This window comes from Caretta caretta, chromosome 2, assembly GCF_965140235.1.
Source record: "Caretta caretta isolate rCarCar2 chromosome 2, rCarCar1.hap1, whole genome shotgun sequence".
In the NCBI taxonomy this organism is placed as follows: Eukaryota; Metazoa; Chordata; order Testudines; family Cheloniidae; genus Caretta; species Caretta caretta.
Genome location: NC_134207.1, coordinates 240,605,680 through 240,619,678, shown reverse-complemented (window position 1 = coordinate 240,619,678; position 13,999 = coordinate 240,605,680). Strand labels below are relative to the sequence as shown.

The 13,999-nt window shown below is 39.2% G+C and overlaps 1 protein-coding gene across 8 annotated transcripts in view; it reads left to right on the top strand.

Moving 5' to 3' along the window:
* The window catches only part of ARHGAP12 (Rho GTPase activating protein 12), a 142,138-nt gene that overhangs the window by 111,819 nt on the left and 16,320 nt on the right, over positions 1-13,999 (top strand). For 4 of the 8 annotated variants that reach the window (XM_048837746.2, XM_048837742.2, XM_048837738.2 and 1 more), the window contains 4 exons: positions 2,689-2,770; positions 5,616-5,738; positions 9,428-9,532; positions 10,411-10,509. In XM_048837746.2, the coding sequence (XP_048693703.1) occupies positions 2,689-2,770; positions 5,616-5,738; positions 9,428-9,532; positions 10,411-10,509 (409 nt within the window). The remainder of the gene's footprint in view (positions 1-2,688; positions 2,771-5,615; positions 5,739-9,427; positions 9,533-10,410; positions 10,510-13,999) is intronic. The other 4 variants (XM_048837745.2, XM_048837740.2, XM_048837739.2 and 1 more) reach the window with 3 other exon arrangements.

The window sequence follows — 13,999 nt, the reverse complement described above, 5'->3', positions numbered from 1 at the left end:
TTGCCAATACAAAACTTAGATCTCTGAAAAACCCTAATCTTATCCACTGTAGTATGCTGACTTTCAAAGTGACTAACCCTGTTTTGGCTATTTTATCTCTAACTACTATAACACCAGACTCCTTTCCCAGAGCTAGGGATAGAATCCATGCTTCCTGATCATTAACCATTTACTGCTGACTAGTACAGTTGTGTAACCCATTGGGAAAGTGTTAAGTCCTCCTCCAATAGCAGGTCTATGGAGGCATTAGCAGTTATTCCTTAGCTCTAGTAGAAGGGATCTGAAGGTCAAGAGGTTCAAATCCTGCTGCTGATCTGGGAGAGGTTAGTATGGTTACACGTGACTCACGCAGTGAATAGATGACTTTAAGTACGAAACCTTTTTTAAACTATGATGATCTGTAAATTATGGTGTGAATCGTAAAATACATGTTTCAGTCATTTATCATACGTTTTGCTTGTGTAACTCACTGGTCAGTGTGTTGTCACGTTTTGTGCCAAATCCATAGAGGATGCACGTTTGTGATAGCTTGAGAGCCTGACTCTTTAGGATAAGTTGTAAAGGCTTTTAGCTGTGGAGGTCACTGGTTTAATCCTTTGTGTTGGCCAACATGGTGGCCATCACTCTTGCAACTGTCCTGCACTGGCATATTTAAAGTTCGAGAAGTATGCTTCATTCCATCAGGGAATGTGGAGAGCAATAGACATATCTGCTGGTGTAATACAAGCACATGCACCCTAGTGCTGCAACTGTATCTGGCTGTATCCAAGTTCTGGACGTCCACATGCAGTGTGTTGGAAAGCGATTCCTTTACTAAAGTTCCCTCAAGCTGACAGGTTATGCTGTTACTGCAAAACAGAGGGCTGCTTTTGGTGTACTTAGTCTCAGTAACTTTTAAAATGGTGATAAAATCTTAGAGACAAAGAATTTGAGGCACCTCACAGTTTCTCACAATTTTCAGGAGGGTCAGCACAGGAAGAGCTTTGGAAGGTCAGTTTCTCCCTCTGATTTCCAGGCAGGTACAGCTCTTGTTCTCCCTGGCTCTGGTGCTATTCACTGAGGTACATCAAAAATGCATTAAAAAATATCTAGGAAATTAACAAACAAAGACTATGTTTTGTGACGGTGAAGATTGCGACAGCATCCACCCAAAACCTTAAAGACATGGAAATATCTTAAAAGGAAAGACCTGTGCATTCCTTTCCACTTTCTTATTGCCTACAACAGTCAGTAACTCACTCCAGTACTCCATAAGGTTTTCATTTCCATCTCCAACAGATACTCAAAAGCAATAGATACCCAACTTCATCAAACTTGCACTCTAAAACAAAACCTTAAGTGATTCAGCATGTGCTGATATAATTGATGTGAAGGCATATGAGGTCAATCGGCTAAAGTTTTATGTTGGAGTGCTAGTTTGAAGTTGGGGTATGTATTACTGTTGGATGAAACTGAAAAGCTGTGAAACAGTTAACTGTTGGAGTTGAAAGGAGTGAGGCAGTTCACGTTACTTAGAATGATAATTTATCCATGTGTGGCATCTGTAAGACTGCAGTGTTCACATTCAAAGTATTCTCTTTTCAGATGTAAGAGTTATAAACTAAACTTTTTTTAAAAAATGAAAGCTGAAATGTTTCAGAAACCAGTTGGCCACCAAAGCATTGTCAGTATGATATACCACAGAGTACTGGCTCAATCTTACCTCTGGCCTCGGTGATGATCTTAATTTCTGATTTCTCTGACCCTTTGCTTAGTGCCATAGATGGCCACTTAAATTTTATAAATAGGAATAAATATACAGGTTGTAGTATGGACAGTCTGATGTTATGAGACAACTTTTGGAATTCTACCTTTTTTTATTTTAAATGTTGCATGAATGTAAAAATATTTTCTACTTAACTCAGGTCTACTTTTCCTTTAGTCTAATTTAAAATGTGGAGTGTTCTGAATGTTAGTGTCTTGCTTAAACTCACATGCAATATTAAATTTTTTGTTCCAAACAAGCCCTTAAAAATTATGCAGGTAGGTTTAGTATAGCCATTTAGGTTTATGGACTTCTGCTTAAAAAGAAGCAGTATGGCCACCCTGTCTATTTTGCTAAGCTATTTATTATTATTTCATACTTAGGCAATAAGACTAGAAGACATGGCTACTCAAGATTTTTTTTTTTAACCTCAAGGGAATAGGTGTTCAGAAATAGTAATGGACTTGTACTTTTCTGCATTGTAAACACGCAACAAATATTCTTTCAATCCAAATACAAATCCAGTGTATTCTGTCAAATGTGGTACACTTACATCCTGTGTAGGTATGAGGTACCATGATCAGTCAGTCTCATGATTATGCAATGCTTTGACATAACCTATTTAATACTCTGCAGTTTGGGCAGGCTAAATTAGCATCTTTGAGGTCATAATTATACACTGTGTTTCTTCTAGTGAAACTGGTGGCTTTCACTACTAAATATCTCTATTTGGTTTAGACTTTGATGGCCAGCTTGGGGCTATTAACTTAAGTTCCCCATCACAAATATAATAGTAGCAATTAAAAGACTTACTAATATCACTAATGAGTATATATGTAGTTAATTGTGCTAACACAGAGATCAGCATTCTCGCAGTGATGGACAATGTAAGGTAGTTTAATTTTATTTGAAAACAAATATAAATGTCAGTATTTTAATTGCAGAAAGAACTGGATGTCGTCATGGGCAGTATTACAGGGTTCATCACTGTTGTTTACTAAAACCCAAGGAACTGGAACTGGTTGGGTAAGTACTTCAGGCTATCTTTTTGCTTTATTTAAATGTGGAACAGATTAAGCACAATAAATTCTAGCAATTATCTGTAGAATCTATATAAAAAGGTACTTACATGATTCAAAAAATGACAAAACAAGGAAAATAGTGTAGTGTAGCAGTCAATTATGATGATGGGTAAGAAGAAAACCAAATATACTCTTTTCCCTGTTACAGAAAATCTTGTGATTCATTCTTATCAGCACTAATTTAGAAACTCATAAAGGGTTTTTGGTTGTCTTCAAATTTGTCAGAATTGAATCAAAAGATAGCAGGTTGCAGAAGATGCTCCAGACCAAATTTGTCCTTGATTTGTTTCTCACCATGCATTTCTGAATTGGGTCTGTTTTTGTGTGTGTTTTTTGGTTCATGGGTTAGTTAGTAGCTTGAAGATATTTTTCACACTTTGAGGTAAGTTTGAAATAAATACATAAAATTAAATAATAAAGGAAACACTGTAAAGCTCAAATTATTACACTGGAAGAACTGAATCAGCCAGTATGTACTTCATAGATTATGCTCCTGGTGTTTGCGAATCAATCTAAGGGATAGGGGAGAAGGCAGAACTTCTGAGCTTTTGTCATGTTACAATCCATGCTTTATTGAATTTTGTTTTATGCTGCATGTTGAAAGAAATACGTTTTTCACATGCAGTATGTCCAATAGACAAAAGGCAGTGTTTAAGGGTATCCTTCGACTGAAAGTTCTTCAAATTTATATCCATCCCACATTGAACAGCAATTACTGTTTCAGTGATTATGTATATATCCAGTTACATCTCAGAAATGTCTTGCTATCCATTTTCTTTCAATATTAGATTTTCTACAAGATTAGTGAAGTTCTTATATTAAGTATGTAGTCCTATTTGAAAACTAATGAATAGATAAACAGATTGCAATTCTAGCAGCTGTATTTGACTGGCGCATGCTATTACTCTAGCATACTCTCTGGAACTTTTTTCTACTTGATTCACTCTCTGCTGCTTCACACTGTATAAGCAGCAAATTGGTATTGACAATTTTTCTGAAGGACTATTTTCATTTCAGAGATCAGAAATCTTGTCATTTTTTGTCATTCTGTTGCGCTGTAGCAGTCGAGTGGATGGTTGTAGGAAGCACAATGGGAATAGGTAAGGACAGAGAGGCTACTAGGATGGATCAGGAGGTGATAGGAAGGAAAGAAAAAAAAATAGGGGTGGGGCAGAACAAAATGAAGAGTAAAAGGAATGAGGCAATGTTAATCATATTGGGATATGATAGGGAGTGGACCTAGTGACCTAAGGAGATGTTCACACAATATGAATGAATTGAAAGAACAGGAGAGGGTGTGCATGGGGGTGGAAGCATGGTTGAGGACGCATAGAAAGTGAGCTTGAAACACTTAAAAGGATAAAGGAAACAAATGTTAAATGACTTGTGCATCCAATACTGGGTAGAAGATATTTCTACAAGCAATACATTTTATGATAAAGGAAAAAATCAATTACATATAAACACTTAAATGGTTTTCTGTGCAGTGCATGTGATTTTTATGTAAATTTAATAACATGGCATATTGAAGAAATATTGGAGAACCTGGAAAGGTGAGCATGGGAGTGGGAAATGTTGTATTAGTGAAGTGATGAGATTCGACAAGAATAGAAACTTAATTTTTCTCCCTTTTATTGCTGACTGGAATCGAATTAGCTTAATTTCACCACCCCGCTTTATAACATAGCATATTCACTACAGATGATCATGAGAACTGGTATTCAGTCTGCCATGTATAAAGATGACTCCTCCCCTTTAAAGCATATTGCTGTTGTTGGTACCCTCTAATCGTTTTTATAGTTTTCTGTAGCTAAAGGTATAACGCATACTGTAATGTTCCAAATCAATTGAGAGAATCTCCGACTGGAGGTTCGACAGAGAGGGCCAGGTCTCTGAGGTGGTGCTGAACAGTCTCTCTCTCTCGGGTGCTTGGCTGGATGGTTCTTGCTTGCATACTCAGGATCTAACTGATCATATGAGGCATCAGGAAGGAATTTTCCCTTGGGTCAGACTGACAGTGACTTTGGGGTTTTTTGGCCTTCCTCTGCAGCATGTGGGTCACTTACCAGGATCATCTAGGTATATCTCACTTAATTATTCCCTCCTATCCCAGGGGCTTCCTGCGCTAGTGCACCTGTTCTCTGCTTGTGGCACATAGCTAGTCTCCTGTGGGCTGTAATACTTTGGTCTAATTTCGATTGTTGGGATTAGTGTGGTGGCCTGTAAGATACAGGAGGTCAGACCCAATGATCTAGTGTCCTCTCTGGCCTGAAACTCTGTGACGTAGGTTATTAAAGTTTGGGAACCACTGATCTAATTTAAATAGAAGTACATATCTTGTCCACTATATGGTAAAATATTTTCTATTTAGTACCTTAAGGTATGCAGTGTTGGAAATGAGACCAATATTTACAGTGTGATCAGTGTAAACTAGCTTTTAAATTATCAAGGGAGAGTATCTGTTTTCAAAGACTGTATATCTCTGTGTATACATACTTATGCACTTTTCTGCTCTCCCTGTGCAATGAAAAAAAAATACAATATTTAAAAAACTAATCAGTCATTTGTAAACTCTTATCCTTCAGAAACAACCCATAAGAATATTTAAACACATGTTGTACAGTCATGTTTAAGATTCACTTGAATCCTATTTAAAATCCGAGTTTCATGTCACCATCATCTGGTTGAAAAAATATTTGTTTAATGGTTACCTAGTTGTTGATGTGTTTGCTTTTACTCTTGTGCATTGCTTTGTGACTTCATCATTTTTCTTCCTTTTTCTCACCAAGTCATTTTGCCAGTGGGGCTTAATTCCTGAGCTCCTGCTCTCGCTGTTTTCTTCTTGGAAAAATGCTCTCAGTGGTCGGCCTGCTGTCACCTATGTAAACTGTGATCCTGTTTCAGCTATCACTGTATGTGTTCTTGTTACATGCCTCTTGCATCATACTATTTTATTCACTATCAGTATCTTAAAATAAATTTGAAAGACACCTCATTTCTCCAAGAATTGCTAACTGAGTTGAAGTAATTTTCATGCCATTTTATGTAACACTTCATGTTTTCTCTATATCTTCTGGGGGTTGTGTGTCTGTCTGTCTCTCTCTCTCTTTTTTTTTTTTTCCGAAATGCATTAAGGTTGTACAAGGTAAAAATTAACGGGTATATTCCAATAATCCTGTAATCACCCTAATGGAACTAAATACAAAGATAACTCCAGTACCGATGAAGTGGATTCTAATCCACATTGTACCAGTCACTGGAACCACTAGTATTTTGACTAATGGAGGGCATGATATAGTATATTAACAGCTTTTAGGGCCTATGTCTAATTCTTTCTAACAATGCAACTAATTTAGGATGTTTGGAGGATATTTATATGCATTTGATTTGAATGATTTATTTGAAATCTGTCAAATATAGCTATAAATGAAATACCTTATGACCACATGACTGCATACATGTCGCATTATGCATCATGGGACATATAATGCAGCTGAAATAAGAGGAAAATGTCAAGGATGTCTTACTGCACAGCATGCAGAAAACTGATTCAAAACACCATACCAGTTTACATACAATAAGACAGCCTTGTTTGGTATAGTGTGGGTACAATATAGAAATGCTGTATTCTCAGAAAAGAATCAAATATTTGTAGGCTAAAATGCTAGCTCAACAGTAACAAGTTTGTTTGTAAGGGATGGTAATTGGCTCCTTTGAGCTATCTTCAGTTCTGCAAAATTATCAGTAAAAAAAAAAAGTGTTAAAGCTCAAATGCAAAACTTCAAAATCTACTTTCAGTATGTTTTGATGATGATGATGGACAGAAATGTTGCAAAAAAAAAAATCATTTTGATGCCATAGTTGTGCAAGTACTTTTTAGTGCCTTTAGAGGAAAAGGAAAGGGACTGTTAACTTTAAATTTAGTCAGGCTACTTGAGATTTGGTATGGCTGCTAACATCTCACTTGTGGCAATCACTTTTGATTATGACCTCTTTGGTGAGGTTTGCAATAGGACAATATAAATGCATCTATGCATGTTTAATTAGCAAAATAATAAGAGAAATTAAACTAATGTAAACTCCATTCCATTGTCAGTCAAAATGTGCTGCTGAATGCATGAAATGTTACAAGGCCCAGATGCTCATAAATATTTACCATCCATTGTTCTTGAATACATGGTCTGAGTATGTGGTTTGGATTTTTGTACATTGTTTCAGAATCTGAACTGATTCTTGAAGAAATTTAGACTTTCAGTTGCTGAGTGAGAGCCTGATTCTTAACTGCTTGGTAGCAAAAGTTTTGCACTGTCCACTGACTACTATTGTAAGTTCAGTGCGGGCAGGAACCAGCTTTTTGTTCTGTTTGTAACACTTAGCACAATGGAGCTCTAGTCCATGATAGGGGCTCTTAGGCACTATGATAATACAAATTATACAAACTAATAAATATTCTGGGAAAATCTGTGTTGTGTGATTTACTAAAATACAACAAACTGTTTTGAAATGTTCAGCTGTCAACCTGTACTAAAAGTCTACATTATCTGAGATCTCTTAAATATGTTTATATTACTAAAACTATATACCATAACTCACCAGTATTGTGCAACTGTGTATATAAGAACTAAAGAATAAAATTACAAGGACGATCTCTAATTGGAACGTAAAATCTTTCTGGAGGATTGGGTCTGTCATGTTTAAAAACATGTTTTTCAGTAAGAATTTTTCTTCTATCCTTTTGTTAGGAAAATAAAGAGTAAAATCCCTCCTCCCTTCATTTAAATTATTTAAAAAAATAATAGCCAAAGTTTAGCATGTATTAGGTAATGAATGACAGTCTGATAATATGATATGGAAATTATCTCTCTAAATTGATAGTTTGAATTGGCCTAGGAGGTGGTTGTCAGGTATCCTGTATTTGAGCGTGCTTGTACAGCAGCTGTCTCAATGAGCCTGATCCTGAGCCAGGCCTCTGACTACTGCTGCAACACTGTTTTAAAATGGTTTTCCTTATCATTGGATGCCTGCTTAGAGGTGCATATTAGATGAGTTAGTGTTTTGATTTTAAGTGGTGATTCTGTTTTGTCCCCACAGTGTTTGAAAAATTTCCCATAAACTAGGATTGTAAAGCCACAAATAATAATTAGTTACCCAACTGCTGTTTGCCTTTGAAAAGCTCCTGCTCTGTTCCTGGTGGACAATATCTATGGTACAGAACCGCTGACACTAACAAACATCGTTGCTGACAGTCTCAGCAGAGAGGACAGAGATTAAATGGGAATGGAAACTGAACTACTGTTCTCCTAAAGGTGGTTGCTCCTGAATAGAGATGAGGCACATTGGTAGATTCACTGTGGAGACGCTTGCATTGATGCTCTCCATGGGGTTCCTGTTCTGTGGCGACAGTGAGGATTTTTTTCCTCCAGAGCAGTCAATCAGCACTCCACACAGACGTTAAATTCACCTTTATAGAAAGACAAAACATGTTTAAGTCATTAGTCTGGAGCCAGGAGAGTCTCAGTGATGGTATGGCACTGAATTTCTGTGCCAGCACCACTTCACTTCTAATCTTCCCCCTTTTGGCTAATTAAAATTTTAATTATTCATTTTTTGGCCCAAAATTACCTTTTATGTTTTGTGAAGACCACAGGTTCAGACCCTTTAAAAGGGAAATAAAAGCTGAGTGATAAGGGGTGAAACTCTAGCGAATGTTCAACTTCCCATTTAAGACTGTTGTTACATTAGACATGTACCACAATAAAACGTCATCAGTATGTTTTTAATTTTTATTTTATTGTTTCATAAAACCCAATGCAATACTCCTTGTTTAACAAGGAAACTTGTGGTTGTGCTGATATCAGGAAAAGAGAGAGAAAAGAAAGTTTGTGAATGGTTTTCCCCACTTGCGTGAAGGACGCTTGTGGATTAAATCTCATTTTCACAATTTATGTTGGTTATTCAGTGTTTGAATATTAGATTAGACAGTGAAATTGCTTTGTTTCTGTGCACTTGCACAGTGCAGCAGTGTTTGTGTTGCAAATGCTACAGGAAAATGTTTTAAGTAAAATTTTAATTGTAAAATCAATTGGGTTTTATGAAACATTCCTTAAAAACCAATGTCCCTTCAGTATACTAGGGAGAGCTTTTACTATATTCTACAAGGGTATATTTTTGCCTGTCTAGTAAAGCCATTAGTATTTTTTAAGTCCAAGTGTCCAGGTGATGGTTAAATGCTAGAATGACTTCACCAAAAGCCAACCTGTTTACAACTTTGGACAATCTGTGCCCAAAACCATACTATAATCAAATTATAGTTGTACAATTGTTGCATTAAAAAATTCTGTGTTGGAGTTAGTTTTTTCATTTAAAGCATATATCAGTATCATCTGTACATTTGCCTATTCTCAAAAACAAACCATTCTTTGGAAACATTTAGTTTTTCATGGTACCGCTTCAGTTGGGAAGTTGGGCAGAACACTGTACTTGAGTTAACTGTGTGTAGTCTGTAAAATACTAAGCTCTATTATATATGCGGGTCACAAGACTGTGTACATTTTTTAGGGGTGACTAATCAAAGAAAATCATTATTTATTCTTTCTCTCAGAAGTTTGGGGTCAATCAGTCTAAACCAGAATTCACAGTGGATATCAGAGGGGCTGTTATTGACTGGGCATCAAAGGACAAATCCAGCAAAAAGAATGTTGTTGAGGTGAGTTTATTTACTTTTCAGAAGTATGGCTTTGTTTTGGTGGTTTACTATACTCCAAACGAAAAAAAAAAAAAAACTTCTCTAAACTTAAAACAAACAAACAAAAAAACCAATCAGTTGGATTAAAGGCATACATGCCCCAGGACAATATCAAGATAAAGGTTTTTCTAAAATATGTACACATTACTGTAAGTGCAAGCTGTATACCTTTTTAATGTAGCCTATAATGTATAATTGCTTTTGAATTTAGGTTAACTTGTTCTTTTTTAGTGGAATCAATTTTTGAATCATTATATGGCAACTGAAAGCAGTAGCCAGGAACTTAACGTTAGCTGAAACCAGAATACTATAGTGTCATTTTAACACATCTCTTGAAATACACTGTTGTCATTTGCTGCAAAACAGAATTCAATTTTGTGTGTGTTTTGAATAACTTTAAGCACTGATCAGAGTTATACCCATGTCTTATTTCTTAATTCTGTTGTAAGAACTGGAACATCTGATAATACCTCTTGGCTGTGTACCTTGTATTTATATTATCAGCATAGTTAACTATGACATGCTGCACATTGTTCTCCTGTCTGAAAACAAGACGACAAAGGTCACAGATAAATATCATTAACAGTTACAGCATTCAGAATTTCTATATTAACCAAACAATAACTGTACAGCATATATACACAATAAAGGATAGGTAAGATTCATTTTAGGGTTTGATATCCTGTCTGACACACAGGCTCGCATTGCCATATGACTTGCAGCTGCTGCACATTTGTGGCTATGTACAACTGTTGAGTTTAACGTAATATGGTTTTAAAACACTGAATTATTCTGAATATTTATATTTTGTTCTAATAGAATATTTCTTTTCTTTAAAGCTGAAAACCCGCCAAGGAACTGAACTCTTAATTCAATCTGATAATGACGTTTTTATTAATGAGTGGTTTAAAGTTCTTTCTTACACTATCAGTAATCAGGTATGTACTTAAATCTTGAAGATATTTTTTTCAGTGCTGTCTTAGTTAGAAACTATTTTGTGAACCTACTCCATCATTCCAGCCCTTTAAGTGTTAAGTGTATCACTCATGCTTTCATTTCTTGACTTCTTGGAGAGTGAGTATATTGAAGGTGGGAAGAGGAAAGGGCATTTAGTAGCCAGTTCAGTGGTCCCTGGTGCCTGGCTAATGTAATAGCACTAGTGCTGATAAGGGAAAAGGGATTGTCTAATGCAGGGGTGGGCAAACTTTTTGGCCCGAAGGCCACATCTGGGTGGGGAAATTGCATGCATGGCTGGGGCAGGGGATTGGAGTGCAGGAGGGAGTGCGGTGTGGGGGAGGGGGTGCAGTGTGCAGGAAACGGCACAGAGGAGGGGTGCGGGGTTTATGAGGGGGCTCAGGGAAGGAGGTTGGGGTGCAGAAGGGTACGGAGTGCAGGAGGGGGCTTAGGACATGGGTGCAGGAGGGATGCAGGGTGTAGCAGGGGGCTCAGGGCAGGGAGGTGGCATGTGGCAGGGGGTTGGGGCTCAGGGTAGGGAGGTGGGGGATGCGACGGGGCTCAGAGAAGGGAGTTGGGGCGCAGGAGGGGTGCGGGTGCAGAAGGGGGCTCAGGGCAGGGGGTTGGTGTAAAGTCAACGAGAGCATCCTCACCGAACTGCTAATATTTCTGGAATTGTGTGTTCTGTCTAGGTATCACATTGCAGGTATAGGGGCTTTGGCAATGGCCCTCTGATTAGTTGGAATTTATGCCTGATCTTCGAAAGTAATTCACACTGATTACATCTGAGTGAGCTATTCATTTTAACATTCTGAGAGAACACTGACATTAGCAAACAGGGTTAGGCTTTCAGAGGCTGACAAGATCACTATATCAAATTATCTTTGGTGTGGTGTTCTGTCACTATCATAGAATATCAGGGTTGGAAGGGACCTCAGGAGGTCATGTAGTCCAAACCCCTGCTCAAAGCAGGACCAATCCCCAACTAAATCATCCCAGCCAGGACTTTGTCAAGCCTGACCTTAAGAACTTCTAAGGAAGGAGATTCCACCACCTCCTTAGGTAATGCATTCCAGTGCTTCACCACCCTCCTAGTGAAAATTTTTTTCCTAATATCCAACCTAAACCTCCCCACTGCAACTTGAGACCGTTACTCCTCGTTCTGTCATCTGGTACCACTGAGAACAGTCCTCTTTGGAACCGCCTTTCAGGTAGTTGAAAGCAGCTATCAAATCCCCCCTCATTCTTCTCTTCTGCAGACTAAACAATCTCAGTTCCCTCAGCCTCTCCTCATAAGTCATGTGTACCAGTCCCCTAATCTTTTTTGTTGCCCTCCGCTGGACGCTTTCCAATTTTTTCCACATCCTTCTTGTAGTGTGGGGCCCAAAACTGAACACAGTACTCCAGATGAGGCCTCACCAATGTCGAATAGAGGGGAATGATCACATCCCTTGAGCTGCTGGCAATACCCCTACGTATACATCCCAAAAATGCCATTGGCCTTCTTGGCCACAAGGGCACACTGTTGACTCATATCCAGCTTCTCGTCCACTGTAACGGCGAGGTCCTTTCCTGCAGAACTGCTGCCTAGCCATTCGGTCCCTAGTCTGTAGCGGTGCATGGGATTCTTCCGTCCTAAGTGCAGGACTCTGCACTTGTCCTTGTTGAACCTCATCAGATTTCTTTTAGCCCAATCCTCTAATTTGTCTAGGGCCATCTGTATCCTATCCCTACCCTCCAGCGTACCTCTTTTCTCAAACTTGCTGAGGGTGCAATCCACACCATCCTCCAGATCATTAATGAAGATATTGAACAAAACCGGCCCAAGGACTGACCCTTGGGGCACTCTACTTGATACCGGCTGCCAACTAGACATGGAGCCATTGCTCACTACCCGTTGAGCCCGACAATCTAGCCATTTTTCTATCCACCTTATAGTCCATTCATCCAGCCCATAGTTCTTTAATTTGCTGGCAAGAATACTGTGAGAGACTGTCAAAAGCTTTGCTAAGGTCAAGGAACAACACGTCCACTGGTTTCCCCTCATCCACAGAGCCAGTTATCTCCTCATAGAAGGCAATTAGATTAGTCAGGCATGACTTGCCCTTGGTGAATCCATGCTGACTGTTCCTAATCACTTTCCTCTCCTCTAAGTGCTTCAGCATTGATTCCTTGAGGACCTGCTCCATGATTTTTCCAGGGACTGAGGTGAGGCTGACTGGCCTGTAGTGCCCAGGATTCTCCTTCTTCCCTTTTTTAAAGATGGGCACTACGTTAGCTTTTTTCCAGTCGTCCGGGACCTCCCCCAATCGCCATGAGTTTTCAATGGCTCTGCAATCGCATCCGCCAGCTCCTTTAGCACTCTTGGATGCAGCACATTCGGCCCCATGGACTTGTGCTCGTCCAGCTTTTCTAAATAGTCCCAAACCACTTCTTTCTTCACAGAGGGCTAGTCACCTCCTCCCCATGCTGTGCTGCCCAGTGCAGTAGTCTGGGAGCTGACCTTGTTCGTGAAGACAGAGGCAAAAAAAGCATTGAGTACATTAGCTTTTTCCACATACTCTGTCACTAGGTTGCCTCCCTCATTCAGTAAGGGGCCCACATTTTCCTTGACTTTCTTCTTATTGCTAACATACCTGAAGAAACCCTTCTTGTTACTGTTAAAATCCCTTGCTAGCTGCACCTCCAGGTGTGATTTGGCCTTCCTGATTTCACTCCTGCATGCCCAAGCAATATTTTTATGCTCTTCCCTGCTCATTTGTTCAATCTTCCATCTCTTGTAAGCTTCTTTTTTGTGTTTTGGATCAGCAAGGATTTCACTGTTAAGACAAGCTGGTCGCCTGCCACATTTACTGTTCTTTCTCTCAGGATGGTTTGTCCCTGTAACCTCAATAAGGATTCTTTAAAATACAGGCAGCTTGCTTGGACTCCTTTCCCCCTCATGTTATTTTCGCAGGGGATCCTGCCCATCAGTTCCCTGAGGGAGTCAAAGTCTGCTTTTCTGAAGTCCAGGGTCCGTATTCTGCTGCTCTCCTTTCTTCCTTGTGTCTGGATCCTGAATTCGACCATCTCATGGTCACTGCCTCCCAGGTTCCCATCCACTTTTGCTTCCCCTACTAATTCTTCCTGGTTTGTGAGCAGCAGGTCAAGAGGAGCTCTGCCCCTAGTTGGTTCCTCCAGCACTTGCACCAGGAAATTGTCCCCTACACTTTCCAAAAACTTCCTGGATTGTCTGTGCACTGCTGTATTGCTCTCCCAGCAGATATCCGTGATTGAAGTCTCCCATGAGAACCAGGGCCTGCAATCTAGTAACTTTGGTTAGTTGCCAGAAAAAAGCCTCATCCACCTCATCACCCTGGTCCGGTGGTCTATAGCAGACTCCCACCACGACATCACCCTTGTTGCTCACACGTCTAAACTTAATCCAGAGACTCTCAGGTTTTTCTGCGGTTTCATACTTGAGCTCTGAGCAGT